This window comes from Rutidosis leptorrhynchoides, unplaced genomic scaffold (assembly GCF_046630445.1).
Source record: "Rutidosis leptorrhynchoides isolate AG116_Rl617_1_P2 unplaced genomic scaffold, CSIRO_AGI_Rlap_v1 contig279, whole genome shotgun sequence".
In the NCBI taxonomy this organism is placed as follows: domain Eukaryota; kingdom Viridiplantae; phylum Streptophyta; class Magnoliopsida; order Asterales; family Asteraceae; genus Rutidosis; species Rutidosis leptorrhynchoides.
Genome location: NW_027266524.1, coordinates 1848 through 28258, shown reverse-complemented (window position 1 = coordinate 28258; position 26411 = coordinate 1848). Strand labels below are relative to the sequence as shown.

General features: G+C 35.2%; 2 protein-coding genes and 1 pseudogene across 2 annotated transcripts; 1 reads left to right on the top strand and 2 right to left on the bottom strand.

Annotated features, from left to right (window-relative positions):
- Positions 1 to 7289: 7289 nt before the first annotated feature.
- Positions 7290 to 11583, bottom strand: LOC139882512 (serine carboxypeptidase-like 45). The gene is made up of 11 exons (XM_071866816.1): positions 11566 to 11583; positions 9893 to 10097; positions 9671 to 9769; positions 9357 to 9452; positions 9161 to 9253; positions 9000 to 9064; positions 8345 to 8623; positions 8125 to 8240; positions 7740 to 7835; positions 7530 to 7647; positions 7290 to 7439 (listed from the first exon to the last, which is right to left on the bottom strand). The coding sequence occupies exons 1-11, from the start codon at positions 11581 to 11583 to the stop codon at positions 7290 to 7292; spliced, it is 1335 nt and encodes a 444-aa protein (XP_071722917.1).
- Positions 11584 to 11930: 347 nt separating this feature from the next.
- LOC139882510 (uncharacterized) lies at positions 11931 to 14765 on the top strand. The gene is made up of 4 exons (XM_071866815.1): positions 11931 to 12759; positions 12904 to 14183; positions 14225 to 14316; positions 14468 to 14765. Exons 1-4 carry the CDS (start codon positions 11931 to 11933, stop codon positions 14763 to 14765), a joined length of 2499 nt encoding a protein of 832 aa, XP_071722916.1.
- A 4215-nt stretch (positions 14766 to 18980) lies between these two features.
- Positions 18981 to 25772, bottom strand: LOC139882509 (serine carboxypeptidase-like 45; annotated as a pseudogene).
- Between the last annotated feature and the right edge of the window lie 639 nt (positions 25773 to 26411).

Sequence of the window (26411 nt, the reverse complement as noted above, 5' to 3'; positions counted from 1 at the left end):
AAAGAAAGTATATTATTTAAATGATTAGGAATATTGTACAAATTTCCTAAATATTTTTATGTTATAAAAATATTTAATTCTATAATTGGATTAAGGAAAAATTGATTATAAAATATAATTAAAGAAATAGCTTAAAAATAAAGATTTATTTAGAATTGAGTAAATAAAATGTTTTAAAAGTAACTTAGAGTTATTACGACGAGTGTGACGTGTACGGTTTAATTCGTAGTAAACACTAATATGAGTTAAAGATCAAGTCAAATAAAGAAGAACAACAAGACATTTCATTTATCCTAAAATTTGAAAGTAATGATTTTTATATATCGTCTAGTTGGTAACGAAACTACAGGTGACATTGGGGAAGTAGCTAATATCGATTAGCAAATATCGGTCTTCATTACGGTGAGTAGAATTTTAATTATAGAAGGCGTATATATTTTTATTATGTATTTCATGCATATTGTTTGTATATAATATATAGAATAGCTTCCTAGGATTGGTTGTATTATATATATATGTATACGAATTGGGAAATAAATTGATATTTATATATATGTATATATTTTGGAAAAAATATTATGCACTATATAATAAATAATCATATATATATAAATTGGGAGAAAATATCTGGAAATAATTCTAAATAAATGAAGCGGATAAATATCCGTAAAGATTTATAATAAATTACTATTATATGTAACCACATGTGGGAAACTTGGATAAATACATAAATCGATTCTTGAGTTCGACGGAACTCACGATAGAAATCTACGCTGGTTCTAAGGAATGCCTAGAAGGGTTGTCATGAGCGGAGGGTCTACGGGCCGTAGTTCAGAAGTTCAACCAGAGCCTGGTTGAGGAGTAGTAAAGGTAGTTGTTCTAGCTAAGGACACTAGACTTTATCAGTAATCGATAAAAGTTCGAAAAGTAGGATAAAGTGGTTACCATATAATAAAAATTTATGATCGTCTGAATTGATTGAAAGTTGATTTTGATTTTAGATACATAAAATTATTTGATATTAAAATCATCGACTCGCCTAGTCGACCAGGTAATATTTTAGGGAATGCATTACATGATAATATTTTCAAATTGTTACCATGGGTAGAATCTAGAATATATATAAGGGAGGGAAAAACCCTCCTATAATTAACGGCCTACTCACGGGATTTTATATCTCATAAACGTTGAATTAAATTTTTAGAGGTAACGAATAGTTGGAAAGTTCAGCATGGACTTGTAGAATAAGATCTCTTATGGAGACCGAGGTAGATTACTCCACAGCCTCGAGCAGAGCATAGTATTTATCTTCAATAAATAACTCATTTGGGCGGCACTTGTGCCGAAATGTGTCTTAGACTTAATCTGACTGTTATTATTATGAACTTATATATACTTAATTATGTTTTAATATATTTTGGAAGATATAAAACTCGAATAAAGATTTATTTGTTAAATCAATAAGTATTAAAAACGAAACTCCTAACATCCTCAGTGATCTCTCCTCTTTAGAGAGAAATCATGAGAGGGTGCCACAATATTAATCCATACAAATTATTTCCAGCAATTTATTTATTCTTGGAGCCTCATCACAACCCGTTATCATCCGAGAGGAACGAAATCTTTCTTTAAGTCTCGACGGAAGTATATAATATTTTCTGCATGATTTTCATATAGCACGTGATGAATATTGATTTAAAAATATGAAACCATTTCCATTATTGTCCGACGACAAAATATTCCTACAAGATTAACCACAAACAAAAAGATTGATGTTTGGAGTGATTCCATCGATCTCACGCCTGATCCGAATCCGTTCCAGAATCAATCAACCCATTTTGAGAAATTATGATCCGAATCAAAGAGAAAAGTGGGTAGGTCCAATTACAATATTCCTCCCCTACTTAACGCGAGTGAGCGAGTGTTGCAAATACAGTGGCTGCGATTGAAGTCCTTTTATTTGATAAGGTTTTCACATATATTATTCACCTTTGTCCATGACAAGTCGCTATCGTCCGTTCATCGTACGGAAAATCAAGATTTTAAAAAATGTAGTTAATCATTTGTAATAATAATAGGTGTTAAAAAAATTATTTGTATTTGAAGAATTAGACTAAAAAGATGAAAAATAAATAACAATATTGATAAATTTTAATTATATAACAAATTAATTGTAATTTTTTTTCTTATTTTAATAATAATTCATTCGCCAATAAAAATTATATGTTGAATTTAGATTTGATAATAAAATTTATAATTAGAACAAATTCATGTCGATTTTAATTAATAACTAGAATAATTATGCGGGCATTGTCCCGAATTTTAGTGATAATTAATTTAATGAAATTTCGTTAAGAAATGATTTTAACGTAGACTGAATTTAATGTTGTCAATTAATGACATTCCTCATAAATTTTAGTGTAATGATAATGATTAGTGATTGATGCAAAGGTATGAATTGATAATGAAATTGAAATCTTTAACTTAAACGTTGTAGATAGATTTGATATAGTCAAAAATGAGCAAGTTCTCGCATGATGAAAATATAAAATAAACGAATTGAATCAAGAAAATCGGATGGAGTTTATTATTTTCTTAACATCTAAAAAATATCTTTGTTTTCTTAACATCTAAAAAATTAGGATATGAATATATTCTTAATGAGTTTTATTTCGACTTTCTTTCATATAAATTATTTGCGGCAATTATATATTGAGTATTTTTTATTTATTGTCATGATATTTAATGACACAAAAAAAAAGTATAATTTTTCTTCGCATAAAATATTTGACATGCAAGTAAATTCTTAAAACATACATACCATTCATGTTGATTTTGTGACCTCTTTTGACATAATTTCTTCTTGTTTGCTTGCGAATCGGAAGCGTAATTCAAAAGAACCAGAATAAACATCAAATAAGTTGTTTTTATAATTTTATTTCCTCTTCCATCCAAAACATCGATAAACCGTACACTTGGTCGACGCCATGCAGTGCACCATGCCAAGACTAAGTGTTCTATACTTCAATCACAGAATCAGTCCTGATAATAATTTTTAAGAAAGACTGATTATTAAATTATTAAAAGGGCTAATTATAGAGAGTGATAATGAAGGGGTGTAATTATAATATTCAAATGGTGTCTATTCAATCTCGAAAAAAGAAAAAAAAAATGGTGTCTATTCTTTTCATGAGAAACAACCTTTCGTGAGTCAGTTTTACTATTTTGTTTCATTTCTAAAATGTTGATTGCCTATTAGAAAATGCATGGCATCAATAAATTTAAATATTAATTTAAATTTTTGATTATCTAGGAAATTAAATTATTTTTAATTAAAAAAAAAATTATAATTAATTGAGTGGAGTCTTTACAATGCTCCAATTTTAAAATCTTTGTTTTAATAGATTTACCGATGAGAATAGATAAATAAAATGTATATAAATTTTTATTAAGAATAAATGTTTAATTAGAAAGTTGAAAATATAAATTTGTAATTGAAATATTTATTCTTATTGTCTATAAGATTTTACATAAATTATAAAGAATACAAATATTATAAATGCCATGTGATTTTTCAATACCAATTGTGTTTGTCCTCACAAGTCCGTGAGTTTATCCGTTGGACGGAAAGTTTTTACCTTTAAAAATTAATAATTTAAATATATTATATAATAATTTATATAATTATTTATATTAAATATTATTAAATTTATGTCAAATATTATACGAAAAGAGAATTATTTTAACTTTATATCAATTATAAATATTATGATTTTATTTTAAAATCTACAGTCTTATTAGAATTAAAAATTTATTTTATTTTCAAAATTAATAAACATAGTAAAAAATAAAAATTACATATCAAAATTTGATTTCATAATAAAATTTATAATTACATCTAATCAATTTAGTTATTCCTATTGTTTGAAAAATAAGATATGCCCATTTTAATTAAGAATAGGAAAAAAATATAACCGATTTTTATTAAGAATAATAATTTAATAAAAAATTAGAAAAAAAATATGTGCCCTTTTTATTTAGTATTGAGAAAAAGATATAATGGATTTTTATTAGGAAAGATTGCTTAATAATAAAATTAAAAAAAATATATAGTTTATTATAATTTTATTAGGAATAATTTTTTAAATAATAGATAGGAATTTGATTAGGAATAAAATTGTTAATTGGTAGAATTTTATTAGAAATTATTATGTTTTTATTGTATTTTGATTTTCTAATTAGAATAGGTAAAAAATAAAATTATTGATTTAAAATTATAACTTAAAACAACCTAATTCTACTCAAAGTTTTAAAATACATATGTCAAATTACTATTGATCAATAAAAAACTATATGTCGGATGTTGATTTGACAACAAAATTTATAATTAAATTACAATTAAAACAAATTGAAAAAATCTCTCTATCGCTATAAGATATATTCAATTTGTTATATGAAATTGATATACTTATTATTACATCTATTGCGTCAAAATGAAATGGCAAGGATATCAAGACTCTGGCACTATCAGTGGCAAACACTCCGTTGGGAACTTTTTCGTGCTTTTGTTGGTAGCCTAGGAATCAATGAAATTCGCTCGAGGATTTTTACTCTTATCTTGAATTTGTAAAAATATATAATATTAAAATATATTGAATCGGAAAAATTGAAACTTCGTAAAGTAATATAGCAAAGAAGAAAAACTAATTGAGAAATAAAATCATAGAACAGCAAGAATGGTCTTGAAAAAAGGAGTAAACTAAGCTTAGGAAAGCGCTATAAACGAAATTTGGAAACCTTGAATGCTAGCATAGGAGGAAAAACAATAAATTGGTCTGGAACATGTTAATTTGGAGAACAATTTCCAGAATCATCGGTCAAAGTTCCAAGGCTCGTTTGAGGCAAATGCTGAGTTGGCAATGAAAAAGGCTCGTTGGGCTCAATCAGCTCAGCTGGCCGAGGTGGAAGATACCAAGGCTGTTGCTATAAGGGAGGCGGAGTTGCAAGTCGAGCTGGAGAGGAAGAATGCTCTCACTCAAACCGAGAAACTCAAGGCTGATAAGCTGAGCAAGGCCAGTGTTGAGTATGATATTAAGGTATGTATATCTCTTGTTCCATATATAAATTATGTATTAAGGTTCATAACATATAGTTTACATATTCATTAGGAATTATGAGCTCTATGATCTCTCAATTGTTGCTATGTCACGTCTGTAATGATGGAATATATAGTTGCTTCCGTATACCTTTTTTTTTTTGTTATCCGGGTGTAATGGTATTTAATCGTGTTTGGTAACTTTTACATTGTGGGAGGGAGTCGCAAACGTAATCCTTCGTAATGTATAGAGCTCATAATTCCTAATGAATATGTAAACTATATGTTATGAACCTTAATACATAATTTATATATGGAACAAGAGATATACATACCTTAATATCATACTCAACACTGGCCTTGCTCAGCTTATCAGCCTTGAGTTTCTCGGTTTGAGTGAGAGCATTCTTCCTCTCCAGCTCGACTTGCAACTCGGCCTCCCTTATAGCAACAGCCTTGGTATCTTCCACCTCGGCCAGCTGAGCTGATTGAGCCCAACGAGCCTTTTTCATTGCCAACTCGTTGTGATTTGAGAGCGTTTGTTTTTTAAAAGAGAAGAATTCGTAGGACTCCAGAGTTTGATAGAATAGCATTTATAGGTATTAATTTGAATTCATAACTCTAACTAAATAGGACTTCTTCTTTTTTATTATTCCTAACTAAATAGTATTTTTTTAAAAAAAAATTTTACCGGTAAATAGGAATTCATTCATACCAATTTAATATTGTTGTCTCTTGATTTATTTATTTTATTGTATTGGCAACTATTATCTCAATGATTTAGGAGAATATTAACTAGGAAACGCATATATTCCAGTTTCCTTGTAATTTCGTGCATTAGATAAAGGAAACTATTACTGAATAGGAATATCAAATACGCAGCTTCCTTGCATTCTCTCCATTAAATTAAAGAATTAACAAAGATTGATCCTATCCCTACCTTCAAAAAACAAAGATTGATCCTAAATCTTTAATCAAGGCGTATTCTTATCAGGGAGATTTTTATGCTTTCAAAAACATATCTAAAGGGATAATTTTAAGAGACGAAATCCGTAGGAGAGTTTTGAAATTACCAAATCTTATACTCTCTCCTTATCATAATGCATGCAATTTTGCAGATTTTATTGTTGAATTAAAATTTGATAGGTAATTTTTTATTAACGAATTAAAATTTGACATATAGATTTTTTTCTAGTCATCTTATAGAGGATTTTTTTTTCTTTTTATAAACAGGGAAAAAAATTTGATTTGTTCAATTCGCAGATTTTATTGTCGAATTAAAGTTCGGCACGTAACTTTTTATTGATGAATTGAAAATTTGACACATGAATTTTTTTTCTAAGTCATTATTTAAAAATTTATTCCTAATCAAATTACAATAAGAAATATTTATTTTTAATTTCCTAATTAACTTTTTATTTTTAATCAAAATCTCTTTACATACTATTTTTTCATTCTCATTCTCACTAACTAAAACGGGCATATTTATACATACATACATGACATGCTATTTTATAATTAAATTTTATAGTTAAAATTTTTTAATTTTTGTTAATGTGAGTTATAATTTGTTTAACGTGATTTAAAAAAAAAATTCTAACTCATTGTAATATGATCTTTTTGTATTATGTTGGTTTCCATTTTCTTGTCTTTTGTTTAAGTGAGGTTGTCTTTCTTAGGTTTTAGTTGCTGGCTTTGCTGTAACGTTCGCTGCAAATTTTTGTCACTCCAATAGTCGAGTCGTTTTTGTTCTAATTTGGAGGATTATCGATAAATTGACATGACTTACTCGACCATTTTAATGTAATAAAACCGTTCCCTCCTTTATTAAAAATAAAAATTAAAAATTTAATAAAAATTAAAAAGAGATATCTCCTTCATTTCTAAACCACCAGTAATAAGTTCCACATTTAACATGACAAAATAAATTGATTGCGAGTGAATACACGTTTTCTCACTCTCATATGAGAGAATGGAATTTTTTTTTTATTAATTTTGGACTACATAATGGGGGCAGTATACCCCGAATCCATGGAGAATCGATCTCATGATCTCTAAAATGAAACCCCACCCTAATAACCGCTTGGTCAACAGGCCTTGGTTGAGTGAATTGACTTTATTAATTTAGATAAACTTTCTATATACAAATATATAGTATGTATGTATGTATATATGTTTGTATGTATTGATCACATTATTGAGAAGGTAGTACATTTCCGGATACAAACGCCTGGAACAGAACTAACAATCTTTCGGGTTGATTCTCGGCAGGAGTATGAGAACCTCCTCTAATCGTAGCAAAGCTCAGCTCATTATCACCATAAACTTCAGTCCATCCACCAACCTATGATAAAAAAATGTGACAAATCAAATTCAGAAATAAAAATTTCGGTTTCATTTGCATTGATTGAGATTTGGTTAGAGATAACATTACCTGTTCTGTCTCGATCCAAGCTCTATACTCCACACTTGTTTTCAACTTCAACGAACTTGCTAGATTTTTTATCAGATGGCGAGTTCCAATGAATGGTACTACTCCATCTTGATCTCCACTGTTACGTTGTGTGTAAATAAATTGTTAATTCATGAAAATTGAATTAATTTCCTTTCTTGTTTTGTTTTGTAAAAAAAAAAAGTACTTTACCTGTAAGCTAGGACACGAACGCCGGATTGTACTAGTTCCCCAACAATGCCGACGATTGGTATCTCTCTATCAAGTGCATCGTATGTCTGAGACACTCTGGAAACAACAAAACCTATCAGGAAATTGAAGGAACCCCAGTTTTGAGTTTTTGGGGTTTTTGAATAAAAACATTATTTCTTGACCAAATTATCATTAAATTTTGGATCCTAATATAAGGTTTACCTCTTAATTATGTTTTGTGCATATACAGATTTGAGAAACTGAAAACTTGTTTTAAAAATGTGGTTAGAATTTTGTAAATAACCCAACTTTTATTAAGAAAAAATGTAATATAAATTCTTACAACTAAAGGAGTCCTTAATTTGTTAAATTCATCAATCCTTACCGGCCACATAATTCCCAAGAGTCAGCATCAACAAGCTTGGCATGAAATGCTGTTTGTACATCTTCCTGGTTAAAATATTTTATTGTTTCTTCTTGGGCACACACATCCTTACCTTTCTGCGATTTAATTAAAAGAAAAAACAGAATGTCAGGTAATTAAGTCCGAGTAACAAGAACCGAAATTTGATTTACTTAACTAATCAAGACATTAGTTGACTTACTCTAGACTTTTTAACCAGAACATCAGCTTGTGATTGTAAACAAACATCTGCACTGACATCGAATTTGCTTGTCTTGTTTGATATTTGTTGATCGGTTATGTTCGACACGTATTGACATTCAGACGAGAGTGATCCTGTAATTGACTCTCTTATCAATCTCGAAGAGTTACAGACTGTGTTCTTGAGATGGTACGTATCGTCCGATATCATGCTATGCGACCAAAGGAATATGTCCGGTGCATTAAAATCGGTGTCAAAATCCAGGAGTGGATTCCCCAACTGAAAAGAAAAAAAAAACCTTCGATTAAATTTAACCTACATTGCACGTGTGTAGATTAACACTATAAACTTCATTACTTAGTATTCTCTTTATCAGGATGGATGATATTTTGTATTTTTAGATTCATTCATATAGATATGTATTTAATCAATAATCTCCACTAGATACATATTTGTTTGAGTGAATCTAAATTTGTAAAACATCATCTATCGTGGTAAGGAGGTAGTAATATTATCTCCGTCTTAAAATAGTTTCCATTACATGTAAAAAATTGATAACTGTTCGTTTTAGTCCAGACAATAAATCCATACTAAAAACTTTCGATAATTATAACATCTCCCCCATTATATAAATATTGTATATGTTTATACTCACGGCTATTCCTTTCAGATTCCATTTCTCTTTGACAAGGATATCAGCAAGCTGAGGGACGTAATGACCTGTTTCATTTTCGATTCGAGCAATTCAATTCACCATTGATAAGGACTACTAGACATAACTAAAAGTTAACCAATTGTAAAAAAGATCAATATTACCTCCATAGCTCTCTCCTGCAATGTAAAAATCATGTTTCTTGTATTTTGAGAAAGGAACAAACCAACGGGACAGAAATTTGACATTGTCACGTGCTGCAGGAAATAATTAAGACCAAGAATTAGCTTCAATGTTAAAAATGGAACCCCATGAAATAAATTAAAAATAGCTAATAATATTTGAAACATTCATACAAACCTGTGAGTTCATCATTCAATTCATTGTAAAAGAAGCTATTCTTAGAGTAGGAGAAACCAACTCCAGCCGGTGAATCCAGGTATAACATATTTGCCTCTGAAAAGGACAGAATAATAAGTATAACAATATAAAATTAACTACTACCTCCGTATCACAATAAATATTGTGTTTTTAGATTCATTCATATGGGAATATAATTAGTCAATAATCACACTAATAGATGTCAACTTGAGTGAAGTTAAAAATACAAAACATCATCTACTACGATACGTATCATAGTATTTGATTAAAAAGAAGATCGAAATCAGAATTACCTTTATTCCAGCTATAATCATTCTTCACTATAGTCTTTCCTTGTGTTCTAAAAGGACCATGTTCAAAGAAAGCTACTCCCACTGATGAACAACCAGGCCCTGCAAAATTCAATTTTGAGTCTTTGGAAAACTCTCTGAAAAGCTTGACTAGCAGTGACTAGCTATATCAATTAATAACAACATACTCTATATAGAGTAAATTAATTAAGCTTAATTAATTACCTCCAGTTAGCCAGAGGACTAGTGGTTTCGAAGCCGGATCGGTTTCTGCTTCGACGAAATAGAAGAATAGTTCACGATCATGATCCTCGTCTATGTTAATGTAACCAGCATATTGTTTGAAGCTAACTTTTGGTTGACCTGGCAAACTTGTGACTAGGAATTCCTCCGTAGGATCATCTGTGGTTGTCTCAACTTGTAAGACAATCTGGAGCAATAAAATTGCATAGAATAGTATTATTGTAATATCAGTTGTTATTTTCCAGGGATGATTCTTCATTGCTGTTGTAAATTTTGTGGGGAACATATTTCTCTCTGTTTAATACTATTTATAGCAATAATTGAGATGCCTTGTGGGACTTTTCTGTAGGATTTTTCTTTAGGACTTTTCTAGTTACTTTGAACATTAAAAGTCAGGTCAATTACTTAAACCTTTTTTTGACTACTTTTTAGATCATGTTTTACTGGAAATGTTGTCACGGTCAAAACACTTACGTCATATAAATAGTAAAATGTAAAACAATTGGATTAAGATTCATGTACTTCATTAGATTTATACATATTCGAAAGAGGAGAAAATTTGTCCAAGTAAGAATTTAGAGATGGCAGTGTGTCGGTTTCGACTTTCGAGCTAGATTTTTGTGAATCCTGAGCTTAGCCCAGTCATATTAATTATTAACTGATTGACCCTGACCCGGAACAATAATAACGGACCGAGTGAACTTGATCGGGACCTGACTGATTTTGGTATCACATAGTCATAAGAAGCTTAGCGAGCAAGATAAAGACTAATCAAACATAAAATACGTTGCGGTCCCATGTAGGTTAATTTGTTTGTCAAGCAAAGAACAAAGACTAATTTGCATTTTAAATTCAATTTTGATCATCTTTGAATAATCTCCCTATGGATCACTACCAACCCCTCACAATAAACATCTGATGAGGAAACCAATAACAGGCCGCACAATGTTAGTATTATCTTTAATTTGTTGACAATATTGCAAGAGAAACAAAACAAAACTCCGTTGACTAATGCTGAGTCATAATTCATATCACTACAGAACAACTACGCGTTTCAGTTTAAAAGTTCACGTTCATGTACTCATAATTTGGATAAATCTATATCGTGTTCAAATTACATCCAAATGGAGGATAAAGGTTAAAAAAAAAAAAATGAATCTAATGGGATATGTTGGAGCAAACTGGTTCGACTGTGGTATGACTTCCTGTTAACACAGTCGCACAACAGTTTAAGCTGGGTTGGCTATTTTTGTCAAACTCATCAGGCCCAAGCCCAACAGAACAACACTGTGAGACAGCCTGCTAAATAGGATCTCTGTTGAATCAATAAGTGCTGTTTTAATATGAAGAAATAACGGGACTCTTTATGACGACACTAAAACAGTTGGAGTTGGAATTGACCATCGTAAAAAGAGACATGTTTCTGAAGAAGTCTTTTATGACAAGAGATTCTTTTTCCAGTTTAGTTCCAACATGCCACGCTCCCACGTTTCTGTACCAATGTATAAAAGGCGGATTTCTCACCTAGCTAGATTATCTTTTACAAACCTTCTTAAGCAGTCTTAATGAGAACACTTAGCGACGTGAGAGAGTTGTCGGCATAGTGAAGTATTTGATCCGCGTAGATCTGAGAGAGGATTGCGTGAAGTCCTCACCCGTTCTGGTGCAGGCATTATTGTAAGTCCTAATAGTGAGATTAGGCTGTTAAGGTAAACAAAGAGTACACTTAGGAAAATAGGAAATAGGTTATAGATGAGCGAGTTGTAACCAAAGTATTGTCCTATTGTTTCAAGAATAGTGGAATGCTGTTTACCTCTGGGCTAGGCCCCGCAGAATAGGGAAACCGAACTGCGTTACCAATTCCTTGTGTTATTTACCTTACTGTATTGTTTTATTAATCTGTGCTAACATGCTACTGTTAGCACAGTCACGATTATCTGTCATATAGAAACGAACTTTCAAGTGGTATCAGAGCGGGCTCGAGAAACCTTCTCGAGGAAAGATCTTGAGATACCCGACCATGGATGACAAAATAGAAGAGGGTGGCTCAACCACCCGACCTCCTCTACTGACGGACTCGAACTATGACTATTGGAAGAACCGGATGAAATGGTACATGAAGAACCAGGATGAAGCTATCTGGCGAGCCACACAAACACAGTGGACACCTCCTGTGGCCACAGTTAATGGTGTGGTAGGACCAAAAAGCGAAGATGAATGGACTGCTGCCGAATCTGCTATCTACACGGCCAATAGCAAAGCTGTGAGCATTATTCAATGCGATGTTCGCCCAAGCGTGTACAGGATCATCCAGAATCTTGAGACAGCAAAGGAGTCATGGGATGCACTACAACTTACATACGAAGGCACTCAATCAGTTCGGAACTCCAAACTGCATCTCCTATCTACCAGGTTTGAATCTCTTACCATGAAAGATGATGAAACTATTGCTGATTTTGAGAAAAACCTTAGATATATTGCTAATGAATCTACTGCTCTTGGCGAGGTAATTCCGGAGTCTAAACTAGTGAGAAAGGTGCTGATTTCTTTACCCGAAAGGTTTAGCTCAAAAATGGATGCGATCAGTGAATCCACTGAATTTGAAAATCTGCGTCTTGATGATCTCATGGGGAAACTCAGAACTCATGAAATGACCTTAACCATGCGAAACAGAGACAAGACTAAAACCAAGACTGTCGCGTTCAAAACTGATGTGGAAGATTCAGCTGTTAGCACAGATGATCAAGATCTCCGAGAACAGGTAGCATTCCTAACAAAGAATATGGGAAAACAGTACAGGAGGTTCAACAGAAACAAAATCAATGATTACACAACTCCCAATCAGAAGAGTAATCAAAGGTTTCAAAAGAAGACAGACTTCACAGGAGGAAATCAAAGGTTCACCAGAGGAGAAACCAGTAGAGGAAACTTCAGCAGAACAGAGAAAGAAAGAATTTAGTGCCATGAATGCCAAGGGTTCGGTCACATTGCAGCTAAATGTGCCAATACTATTGAAAAACAGAAGAGATCACTTTTCACCACTTGGAGTGATGAGGAGACATCTGAAGATAATTCAGAAACCAGTGATGATGGTAGTATAGACAGAAAACTAGCCTGCAAAGCTCTTACTACACACACTACTGTGGGTACACCCCAAAATCCTAAACACAGAAAACGTACTGTTGAAACAGCGACCTGTTCCAGCACAGATGAGGAGGATTCGGACAGTGATGATAACAGTGACATTCAGGAGAAATTCAAAAAGATACTAGATCAAATGAAAGATGCTCTTCACATCAATCAACAACTGTCAGATGAAGTCCAGCAATTACAAGAGGAAAGAGAAGACTTCGACAATATACTCGGAAAGTATGAGTCCGAGATTGAGCATCTAACAGCCAAACTATCCATGTCCGAAACGAAGTTTGAAGAAGCTGATCATGAAATAGAAAGGCTTAAAGGAGAAAAGATCTTAGATGAACTCCAGAACAGAACAGCTTCAAATATTCTACCCTCGGGGGTTAATCGTAGACAGTTCAAATCAGAAAGAGGGGAAAGCTCAAAACACGTGTATCGAAGAAGAAAGATTGTCTGCCACTACTGCAACAAACCGGGACACATACGTCCAAACTGCTATATCCTTCAAAATGACATTCACAATTTCATTGGCACTAGACAGAGAAGACAGCCAAGAACTAGAGTTGACATTGTCAATCATGCTCAACGGAAAATCTGGGTGAAGAAAGAAGACCTGAAGTGTCTTATGAGCAAAACCTCCACAAAAAGGCCAGCTGATTGGCACTTTGACAGTGGCTGTTTGCAGCACATGACTGGAGACAAGAACATCCTTAAGGACATCACCTATCAATGCCAAGGAAAAGTCACGTATGGGGATGGAAATGCGAATCCCATAATCGGTGAAGGGAGCTTACCAGTATCATCTAGTTCCAAAATCAAAAATGTTCTCTTAGTAAAGGGTTTGAAGCATAACCTGATCAGTATAGGACAGATGTGTGATGAAGACTGTGAAATAAACTTCAACAAGCATGGCTGCAAAGTGATGAATGAAACAGGGGACATTGTAATGACAGGATCAAGGCAGACAAATTATACCTACACTTTGGATGGTGATATAAAATGTCTGAAGACCAGTACAGAAAATTTGATTATGTGGCACAAAAAACTCGAACATGTTGGTTTCAGAAATCTAGTTGAGCTGTCCAAGGCAGGAGCAGTAAAGGGTCTACCAGTACTTACATATGACTCAGACATAGTATGTGGAGATTGCCAACTGGGCAAACAAACTAAGGCCAGGCATCCGGCCGTACCATACATGACCACTACGCGACCGCTGGAGCTGCTGCATATCGACTTGATGGGACCTATGCAAACTCCAAGTCTGGGAGGTAAGTCCTATGTCTTTGTGTGTGTTGATGATTATTCTAGATATACGTGGGTAGATTTTCTTAAAGAAAAATCTGATGCTGCTAACGTTATTATAAACTTATGTACCAAGCTGAATAATGACTGACAACACACCACTGGTACCATTACCAGGATCCGAAGTGATCACGGTAGGGAATTTAAAAATTATGTGGTAACTGATTTCTGTGAGCACAGTGGCATAGCTCATGAATTTTCAGCTCCTATTACCCCTAAGCAAAATGGGATAGTAGAAAGGAAAAACAGGTCCATTACTGAGATGGCCCGGACCATGATTCACGCAAAGAAGCTAAGCTACAAACTTTGGGAGAAGCCATGTCAACGGCTTGCTACATCATCAATCGAGCATACCTTCGGCCTCATACGAAGGAGACACCATATGAGATCTGGAGGGACAAAAAACCCTCGATAAAGTACTTCCACGAATTCGGATGTACATGCTACGTACTGAATGACAGAGAACCTACACGGAAGCTAGATGCCAAAAGTGACAAGGGAGTATTCGTTGGATATTCTATTAACAGTAGAGCTTACAGAGTCTTTCTTGAGAAATCTCATACTATCACTGAATCGCAGAATGTTGTTTTTCGATGACATGCAGGCTGAAGCAGAAAGAAAAGAGGAGGGAGAACCTGTGACTACTTCACCTCAGACTAACAAGGACACACCTGGTGTGGAAGTGTTAGCGCATGAGGGTGCCGACAGGAATGAAAACACACCTAGTGTGGAGGCATCTCCTGTTAGCACGGATGTCAGGGAAACCCAAGAAACTATGCCTGCGGTGGCAAATCAAAATAAGTATCCATCTATCCAAGTTCAACGAGATCACTCTACAGATGATATGATTGGAGATATCACGGAAAGAAAGACAAGAGGAGCACGAAGAAACTACAGAGACATGATCAACTATGTGGCTTACACTTCCAAAATCGAACCAAAGAAAGTAGAAGAGGCTCTAACCGACGAACACTGGATATTAGCTATGCAAGAAGAACTACATCAGTTTGAACGCAACAAAGTATGGCAGCTAGTTCCCAGACCTAATCACTGCAACATAATCGGCACAAAGTGGATCTTCAAAAATAAAACAGATGAGCAGGGGAACATCACGAGAAATAAAGCACGTCTGGTTGCTCAAGGCTACACTCAGGTTGAGGGAGTCGATTTTGATGAGACATTTGCACCTGTAGCTCGACTTGAATCCATTCGGTTACTCATTGCTGTAGCAGCTTATGGAGATATTACACTTTACCAAATGGATGTTAAAAGTGAGTTCTTAAACGGATACCTGAATGAGGAAGTTTATGTTGAACAACCGAAAGGCTTCACTGATCCCAGTCATCCAGATTCAGTGTATCGAATCACCAAAGCCTTGTACGGATTAAAGCAGGCCCCTCGGGCCTGGTATGAACGCCTAACTGTCTATCTGTGCCAACAGGGCTATCGTAGAGGTGGAGTTGACAAAATGCTTTTTCTCAAATCCACAGGGGGAGATTTGACGATAGCACAGATATATGTGGATGATATCATATTTGGATCCACATGTGAAAAGGAAAGAACGACGTTTATTCACAGCATGGCCAAGGAATTTGAAATGAGTATGGTTGGTGAATTGAATTATTTTCTGGGATTTCAAATCAAGCAGCGTCCAGATGGAACTTCGATTACTAGAATCGGCCAAACCCATGAGAACACCAATGGGGACCAATGAGCAATTATCTAAAGACACTGAAGGCGAGGATGCTGATCTTACAATTTACAGAAGCATGATTGGCAGTTACTATATTTATGTGCGAGCAGACCTGATTTGAGTTACAGTGTTGGAGTATGTGCCAGATATCAAGCCAGCCCGAAACAATCTCATGTAAAAGCTGTAAAACGAATCGTGCAATATGTGTCTGGCACTACTGGCTTAGGACTATGGTACACAAAAGACACAAACGGAACACTAGCAGGCTACAGTGATGCAGATATGGCTGGGTGTGTCGACGATAGAAGAAGCGCATCAGGAGGGTGTTTTTATCTAGGAAGCAATCTTGTCTCATGGTTCAGTAAGAAGCAAAATTCGGTGTCACTATCCACTGCTGAGGCAGAATATATCTCAGCCAGTAGCTGCTGTGCCCAGTTGCTTTGGATGAAACAAATGATGGAAGAATATGGACTGGAGCAGGGTGTGTTAACGATATACTGTGACAACACCAGTGCCATAAGTATCTCAAAGAATCCTGTACAGCACTCGAAGACAAAACACATCCAGGTGCGTCATCATTTTATCCGAGAACTTGTAGAAGAAAAGAAAGTGGCACTAGAATATATTTCGACGGAAAAGCAACTGGCCGATATCTTCACGAAAAGCCTAGACGCACATCGGTATGAATTTTTGCGTGGAGCTCTTGGTCTTTGTGTCAAGACATAAACTACAAGATAAGTATCACTCTTGTATATATTTCTCGCATTACGTCTTCTATTTAAAAAAAAAAAAAAAAAAAATTTGACGTATCCTGTGCTTGACAGGAATGAAGATGAAACTGGGCTTTTCACTCAGTTTGGCCCATTTCGCAAAAGAAAGATCAGCCAGATGGGCTGATAGCATAAAACAGGCCCGTAAAAAGTATCTAAAGTGCTCCGTAAAGCAGACAATCTTCCTACAAAAATTCAAACTTGCTTAAATAAGGAAGTTACAGAGTTTATGCAAATCTCTGAAAGAAATCTTTCCCTCTCATCGTGTCAAACAGAAACTTGCTCACTCTACACTTGTTCCAAAACCCTAAATTCACAAATCCACACAATGGTCCGAATCGGAAAAGGGAAACTCCGGCGATCAACCCGAAACAGACCGGGATCGAAGGGTCAGTCAAGTACCGCCCAACCAATTAACGTATCTTCCTCGGAGTCGTCAAACTCCTCCGAGTCGTCGCCACCACCACCACGCCAAACGCCGCTGCAATGGATGGTTGACGAAATCACAATGCTTTATTCAGAGAAAGTTGCCGCAGAAGTTCTAAGTGGAATGAACACTGAGACCGCAATCATCGTTCATCCCAATTTTCCTGTAAGTACTTTTGGTTCCCCTACTGGCAAAATTAGATCTGTAATCACTGGTATTCATGAAGTAGAAGAGTCGGCATGCCAAAAGACATCTAATGGTCCTCCGGCAAAAGGTTATCGTACTGTGGGAGAAGGGTTCTCTGTACCCTCAACATCAGGGGAAGATAAAAGAAAAATTATGCCTACAGGTGCTATGCCTGAGGATGTGTGTGCTCAGGAAGCTGTTAGAACAAGAAATCATGGCACCCAAGACTCTCAATCCGAGGGAGAGGCTGCTGATTCGACTATGCCTCAGGCTGAGGGGGAGCCTGACAGGAAACTGGCAACAGCTGAGGGGGAGATACCTGATACTCCGCTCTCAGGCCCGGAAGAAGAAAAAACTGAACAAACTACTAAAGCAAGGAAGGATAAATCACCTATTAACACAGAACAGAAGAGAAACCTGAAGCGGAAGAGAACGGCCAGTAAGTCTGCCAAGAGAGTGTCAGCTTCTTCGTCTCAAACAATTGATAGTGAGTCTGATGATCCCCAAATTGAGGGGCCATTTGTGAATGAGGCTGCAAAAGTCCACTGGCCATTTGTATGCAGTAAGAAGATCATTGCAGAAAAGGTTCTGGACAGTGATCAAGCGGAAGAGTTCCAGATCCGGGAACTTCTAATTGAATAGAACTTATGGGTCAGTGCTACAAGGAACTCTCAGTACGTGGAAAAGGTTGTACGAGAATTCTACTACAACTTACCTAAAGATGTGGATCGTCTGGGATCTTCACAGTATCAAAAGGTCTTTGTCCGAGGTAAGTTCTACTCTCTTCGCCATTCCGTTTGGCTGATGTTTTCTGCTGTTGGAATCCGGACGAAATATGCACAGAAAACTACGATTCTATTGCGGCTGAATTAACTGGCGGACAAAAGGTTAACCTGGTTTGTGAATGGTGATCCACTCAAACCAATTGAGCTCACTGCCCTCTACTCGGCACTGCACAAAGTAGCAGTCGCCAATTGGATGCCTGGTGTGCATTCCAACTCAGTCAGCCAGAAGCTGGGAGTGTTACTTTTTAAAGTAGGCACTCGGATTGGATTCAATCTTGCAGAGCTGGCGTATGAGAGGATAGTCTACTTTGCCGGTCAATCTAAGAAGCTGGGCAATTATGTGTATCCTGCTGCTATCTTCGCTCTACTCATTAATCAAGGTCTACAAGTTGGGGAAGACGAAGAATTTGTTCAGCCTGAAGGTTTCCGACTGACTGCCAGACTATCTCGTCGTCTCCGAGTGGTGGACGTGGCTGAGGACAATGCAGAAGCAGAAGGTGCACCAGCTGCCGGTGCCGAACCACTCACACCAGAAGCTCTTATCCTAGCCAAAGAGACGATCAGGTTCATCAAAAGGCAAGAATATCGGCTCAGGAAGCAGAGGGAGTTGCTGGAAGCTCGCGTGGCACAATCCGAAGACTGAGGGGGAGTTACTCAGTCTGGGCAAATAGTTGGGCAGTTTATGAACACTTTATTTTCTCTTTGACTTTGTGAATGCTATGGTCTGTAATAACTTTTCCTTCGTGATTTATTTAGCCCTCCATCTTGTTCACTTCTGTTTAACTGCTATGCTTTGGCACTTATTGACAAAAAGGGGGAGGTATTTTTTTGTGCGTGTTAACAGGATGACTAGAAGCACGTCACGCACACAGGTTTTGACAAAAATGCCAAAGGGGGAGATTGTTGGAGCAAACTGGTTCGACTGTGGTATGACTTCCTGTTAACACAGTCGCACAACAGTTTAAGCTGGGTTGGCTATTTTTGTCAAACTCATCAGGCTCAAACCCAACAGAACAACACTGTGAGACAGCCTGCTAAATAGGATCTCTGCTGAATCAATAAGTGCTGTTTTAATATGAAGAAATAACGGGACACTTTATGACGACACTAAAACAGTTGGAGTTGGAATTGACCATCGTAAAAAGAGACATGTTTCTGAAGAAGTCTTTTATGACAAGAGATTCTTTTTCCAGTTTAGTTCCAGCATGCCACGCTTCCACGTTTCTGTACCAATGTATAAAAGGCGGATTTCTCACCTAGCTAGATTATCTTTTACAAACCTTCTTAAGCAGTCTTAAGAAGAACACTTAGCGACGTGAGAGAGTTGCCGGCATAGTGAAGTATTTGATCCACGTAGATCTGAGAGAGGATTGCGTGAAGTCCTCACCCGTTCTGGTGCAGGCATTATTGTAAGTCCTAATAGTGAGATTAGACTGTTAAGGTAAACAAAGAGTACACTTAGGAAAATAGGAAATAGGTTATAGATGAGCGAGTTGTAACCAAAGTATTGTCCTATTGTTTCAAGAATAGTGGAATGCTATTTACCTCTGGGCTAGGCCCCGTAGAGTAGGGAAACCGAACTGCGTTACCAATTCCTTGTGTTATTTACCTTACTGTATTGTTTTATTAATCTGTGCTAACCTGCTACTGTTAGCACAGTCACGATTATCTGTCATATTAGGTCGGAACGAACTTTCAGGATAAACTCGATTGCAAAATGAATCCTACATTTGGATTTCATGTCATCACTACAAATAATAATGAAGCATTATTTTAATAACTTATCGTTGACAGTATATATTGTCATAGCTTAATTCTCTTCTTCTATAATATTTAAAGGTGCTGCTGATGCTGGAATGACAGAAGAGGCTAGCTAGCAAATTGTGTGAAAAGTTGATCGAATGGAAGGTTCTGAGAGAAACAACTATGCATGCTAAATTAGACTTTTCGCAAAATTTTGACACTGTTCAAGTCTTCCTTGAGTAAATAAGACTTTTGGTTTCAGTTCCTTGTCTTGCTGAATCTGATTTACTACATATTTTTTGTTTAAAGAGTAGTTTCTCAGTTGGACATTAGCTGGAGATTCTGTAAAATATGTCACCGTGAAATGTTTCATTTACCATGTAATGGTAATGCCAGCAAAATGGGACACCCTGCTTCGTACTTTGTACTTTTAGAATTGCAAGAACTTGCAATAGATTATAAAATACTTGCCTATGGCACTGGTTATTAAAGTTTTAGTCCTTATTCAGAGCCTTTTAGTCAATTATCTGAAGTGAATAACTGAATATTATTACAGCCAAATTGATCTTCATTCATCATTATCTTACATACACAGCTAAATGAATCTAATTAATTTGTCATGACAAAATGTCACAATAACAAAAAAGAGTAATGGACCTATATATAGTTCATTGTTTTTCTTGGGCACCGGAACATGAGGAATATATATATATATATATATATATTGTTTCCATATTAGCAATGGTGCCTGCTACTATTCTCATTGCCGATACGATAAACGATAGTCGTGCAGTTTAAGTCTGGCAGCTTACAACTCGGAGGAAGCTTATGCCTGAACAATGTTACAACTCTGGAAGCTTTCATTGTGCCCGGAATATTCAATAAGTTAGAATTATATTAACACTACCAAATGTTAACTGCATTAATAAACCTACAACTTGATGATTTCTTCAGTCTTACAACTCGGAATCGTGTGCCTCTCAATAAACCTGAAACTTGGGAAGCTCAAATAAGTTTACAACTCGGTGACCTACTACAAGCTTACAACTCGGAATTATGTGGCTCTCATTAAGCCTCGGGAAGATTAAATAAGCTTACAACTCGATGACCTCTCAACAAGCTTACAACTCGGAATTGTGTGGCTCTCAATAAGCCTACAGCTCGATAAGCTTAAATAAGCCTACAAATCGGTGACCTGTCAACCAGCTTACAACTCAGAATTAAATCTCTTCAATAATCCTACAACTCGGGAAGCGTGTCTAAACCTACAACTCGGTGACCTATCAACAAGCTTACAGTTAGAAATTAGTCTCTTCAATAATCCTACAACTCGGTGACATCTCAACAAGTTTACAACTCTGAATTGTGTGGCTCTCAATGAGCCTACAACTCGGAATACCAGTGCATTTAGCTTTGAACGGTTTGCGGTCCCGAATTGTGTTGACAATATATGGTCTTAGCTTAATTCACTACTTCAGCAATGATTTTGATAACAAAATTCATAATTATTCAGAGCCATTTTAGTTTAATAAAAATCTTCCTTCCATTATCAAAAAGAAAAAATTATTCAGAAGGTAGTAGAGTTCCTGATAAATACGCCTTGAACAATACCAATGATCTTTCGGGCTGAATCGAAGGAGCTGTATGAGCTGCTCCTCTTATCGTGGCGAATGAAAGTTTATTATTACCATAAACTTCAGTCCATCCTCCAACATGTAAAAACCCTAAAAAATTAACTCCAGTAAAATATTTCGAAAAATAATTGTCTAAAATTAAAATAGGGTTGTGAATAATAGTTGGTTCATATAAACACCGAGTACTGACCTGTTCTCTCTCAAACCAAGTTCTGTATTTCACAGTTGTTTTCAACTTCAACCTTCTTGCTAGGTTTTTAACAAATGCCGTGTTCCGATGAATGGTACGACACTATCTTGATCAGCACTGTCCACATACATGATTATGTATAATAAACTCATTCAATTATTTCACGAAAAATAAATTTACTTATTTTATTGTTGTAGAGAGAAATTTACCCGTAAACCAGGACTTGTAGCCCGGATTGTACTAGTTTGCCTACAATGTTGATAGTTGGCATCGCTCTATCACTCATATCGTATAACTGATTCGCTCTGGCAACAAGAAGAATAAACAACAAAACCTGTCAGGCAAAAAAATAATTTTTTTCCAGTTTATCGGTTTGTTTAGTGATACTCCTTTCGTATCAAAATACATGACGTTTTGTATTTTAGATTCATCCAATTAATATGTATGAAGTGAATATTATTGATTTAAATATATTCATTTGGAATGAATCTAAAAGTGTACAACATCATATATTTTGATACAAAGGAAGTAATTCGATTCCACTTATTTTTGAAAATTGAGCTATATTATATTTTAGAGAATGAAATTCAGAATGGAATGATGTTGAACACACATAAATTCGGCGCAAAATATACTAGGAAGTTTCTTTCCTAGGTAAAACGGAAAAGGGATATTCAAATATTTCATATATAGATATGTATTTTGAAATGGATGAATTAGTACTAGTTTCAATTCTAACTAGAACGTCCAGAAATGATTCTGCAAAGTTATTTACCCGCTGCATAATTCCAAAGAGTCGGCATCAACAAGTTTGGCATGGAGAGCTATCTGGACATCTTTCCGGTTTAAATACTTAGTTGTTTCTTGTTCGCTGCATACGTTATTCTTAATAGAAACACCTTGTTGCGATTTTATATAAAAGAAGGAAAAAAAATGTCATCTTCCGATGGATTTAACAAAAGTTGAATAAAATTAAGCTCTAGGAATTAGGAAAACTAACCTTTTTAGTTGTAGACCGTTTCTTAAAAGAAGGATTATAAGAAGCCAAAGCTTGATTGAATCTAGACTTGAGAAGCAAAACATCAGCTTGTGATGGAGAAGAAGATTCTAAACAAACATCTGCAGTGACACTGTATTAATCGATGTTACTCGAAATTTGTTGCTGAGTTAGGCTATAAGTATACAGGCATTGAGCCGAGATTGAGCCTTTAATTGCCTCTCTAAATATTCTCGAAGAGTTACAAACTGTCTTCAGAAGATGGTAGGAATCATCTGATATCATGCTATGTGACCAAAGAAATAAGTCCCCTGCATTCCTATCCGTGTCTAATTCCAGGAGTGGATTCCTAACTGTTACAAAAACGAAACAATAAATTCTCAGCTAATTTCAAGAAATTACATTACATTACTATATATATGATGGTATAATTAATTATCATATATATATACTCACAGCTATTCCTTTCAAGTTCCATTTCAATTTAACAAGGATCTCGGCAAGCTGAGGGACATAATGGCCTGTTTATTTCCAGTTTTCAATTCCATCATGATCAAACAATTCAATTTCAGATAGATTGTAAAAGTTTCTTGCCACCATAGCTCTCTCCGGCAATATTGTTGTTGGAATCGATGACGGATAATCACAGAAAATGCAGAAAACTAGCACAGAGAAGTACTGCAATAGAAACAACACAACCCAAAAAAACGAATTTGCAGAAAGACGAAAGCTAGAAAACACTGATCCACTGAAACACTATGATGATCGTATCTTCCATGTTTAATTTGACGCTATTCTAATAACTAATGGCTAAATGTAGTTATCTAGAGTGTTTGGAACCTAGAAACTAATTTGGGTTAAGTGAATTTTAAGGTTTCTCTCACTACCAATGCAATCGAATTTTGAAACTGTAAAAAGATGATAATGGCGATCTTAAATTTTTTATTCCTACCATTCATAAAAAAACGATTACAGAGATGAGTGTTTATATAGTCGATCACTCACTCGACCTAGCTGACATGGAATTTTAAATCAAATTATAACCTGGATTTTAAGGAAAACCAGAAAACCAGAGACGGTAAATCAAAAACTAAAAATGGTTTCATCACACACGATTTCATTTTTCCTCTCAATTACAGACTGTTTATTTACTCTAGACTAAGTCATAGAGTATATTCGAGTAGAATAGCACTGTAAAACAGTAAAATAACGGACTGAACTTCATCTTCTTCCTCGCGATAAAAACGCCATTTTTTGTTGACTTTTAGCTTGACTTTTGTTCTGAACTTAATCGAGACTACAACTTCATCTAAATTTCATCTACATATTACTAACAACTTTTCTGAACTTTAACTTTGCTGAAAAACAATGTAGAATTTGAATTTCGCCTCTGACTTGACGAACAAGCTACACTGAGCTACAGACCCATTTCGTTTTAACTTCAAAGCTTCAATCTAAACCTTCAGTCACCTTCAATGGAGTATCCTCATCGTTTCTAAGTCAATGAATTCAACTGACATGCCTCATATCAGCAATGCTTGATTTCCGTTCTTCAGTGTATAACTCGAACATACATTATGAGCCTCAGACCATATCAGACTAAATTGAGTTTATAAACTACTTCATATCATCTAGACGAAGCTACCCATATCACTAATTTATTGATTGCTGCAGAAATTAAAGATTCAGACTGAAATTTAAAGATAGAACCCTAACCAAATTGGGGCTTTTTGATTTAGAGATTTGCGAACCAATTGCTCTTAGAAGTGTTGTAGACGACATCTTTCCTGAGCATTTTGATGGGTGGCTCGAGCTCCGACTTTGCTCTGGCTGCTCCACAGATCCTTTAGACTGTTTCCATCGAGAAAACTTTCTGAAAAGTCGACGACGTCCCCAACTTTTCCAGCAGGTGCAGCTCGGTCCTCCAGTTTTTTACGATGTGCAGTTTCATCTTTTTTGCAGAAACTCTTTTCTTCAACTCTGTTCGATCTTCCAGAGCACTGTTTTGGATGATTCTTCTTCGAGAACTCTACTAGCATCTTGTAGAATGCTTTCACGATCGAACTGTCAAAATAGGCTCATCTTCAATTGGTTTCTTCTTCTTTAAGCTTGATTTCTTCTGCTGGAAGCTTTCTGTAGGCTTCATTTTCTTCTTCTCCTTCTTGTCAGCGGCTAATTGAGCTTCTATGACCTCAAGCTCCTCGAGATGATCTATTCCAATAAATATAAAAGTCATTTTTCTTGTATTTCGAGAGAGGAAACAAACCAACGGGACAGAAATCTGACACTGTCACGTGCTGCAGGAAATTTGAATTCCTAAGAATTAGAGCAATTGGCAATATACTCCTCATGCTGCAGGAAATTGAATTCCTAAGAATTAGAGCAATTGGCAATATACTCCTCGTTTAGGCTAGTCTAGGAATTATACAAACCTGTGACGTCATCGTTCAAATCCAAGTAGAAGGAGTAATTCTTTGAATAGGAGAAACCTACTCCAGCTGGTGACTCCAAGTATAACATATTTGCCACTGAAAATGGAGACAGTACTTAAGCACCCAAGTTAACTCTGTCGTAAAGAAAAAGAAGATTGAAAAATCAAAATTACCTTTATTCCAACTATAGTCATTCTTGACAAGAGTGTCTCCTTTTGATCTAAAAGGGCCATGCTCAACAAAAGCTCCAGCTCCAACCGAAGAACAACCTGGACCTATCAATATATTTAGAGATTCTAATTAGTTCAGAAGTGGATTTTGGAATAGTTAAGAGACAGTGTAATCGACTAGCCCATTAATTTGCTAATATTAAGCTCAATGTGGGCAAGGTCGTTTATCGATATCTCTTTAACTGTGGTCGATTTTTGATTTGCAACGGAGTAGTAATTAATATACCTCCATTTAGCCAGAGAACTAGAGGTTTTGAAGAAGGGTCAGTTTCAGCTTCAACAAAGTAGAAGAAGAGTGAGCGATGTTGAACCTTGTCCACTGTGATGTAACCTTAATATTTTCAGAAATTGACCTTAGGTTGACTTGACAAACTTGTGACTATGTATTTTTTTTTCTCAGATCATCATGATCTATAGCAGATTCGACTCTAGTGCAAATCTGCAACAAAAAAACTTGCAAAAAATATGCTAACGATTATCATCCATAAAGAGTTCTTCATTTTTTATGTCCCAGTGTAAGCAGATTACTATTGGATAATCCTTGAGCCCTCGATCGTCGACGAACTCAAGAAGTGAAAATAGAGATGAAGAACACAGCAACTAAACACCGAAAAAGCAAAAATGAAGAAAACAGAGATCAAAGGAATTGATGCACTAAAACAGAATTGTAATCATATCCATTCATGATCGATTTGATTTTAATCCTAATTCTATGGCTTAATGTTGGTATCTAGGGTGTTTGGGTCCTAAATCTAATTTGGGTAATCGGAATTCTAAGGTTTCTCTCACCAATGCAACCAAGCTTTTGAAACTGTAAAAAGAAAAATGGCGATTTCAATTTTGCCTTTCATTACCATTCATTTTTAAAAAAAAAAAGTGTTTACAGAGAGCTCCTATATATAGTTGATCACACACACGACTTGACTAATTGAAATTTAAAATAAATTATAACCTGGATTTTTAAGGAAAACCAG

Coding starts and splice junctions, on each gene's coding strand:
- LOC139882512 (XM_071866816.1), bottom strand. Junction 9,065..9,160: donor TGCAGGAGAGAGCTATGGAG/GTAATATTGATC, acceptor AAAATGAAACAG/GTCATTACGTCCCTCAGCTT. Junction 7,836..8,124: donor TCTTGGGAATTATGTGGCCG/GTAAGGATTGAT, acceptor TGTTGTTTCCAG/AGTGTCTCAGACATACGATG.
- LOC139882510 (XM_071866815.1), top strand. CDS start 11,931: ATGGATGACAAAATAGAAGAGGGTGGCTCAACCACCCGACCTCCTCTA. Junction 14,184..14,224: donor TTACATATGACTCAGACATA/GTATGTGGAGAT, acceptor AACTAAGGCCAG/GCATCCGGCCGTACCATACA. Junction 14,317..14,467: donor GCAAACTCCAAGTCTGGGAG/GTAAGTCCTATG, acceptor TACCATTACCAG/GATCCGAAGTGATCACGGTA.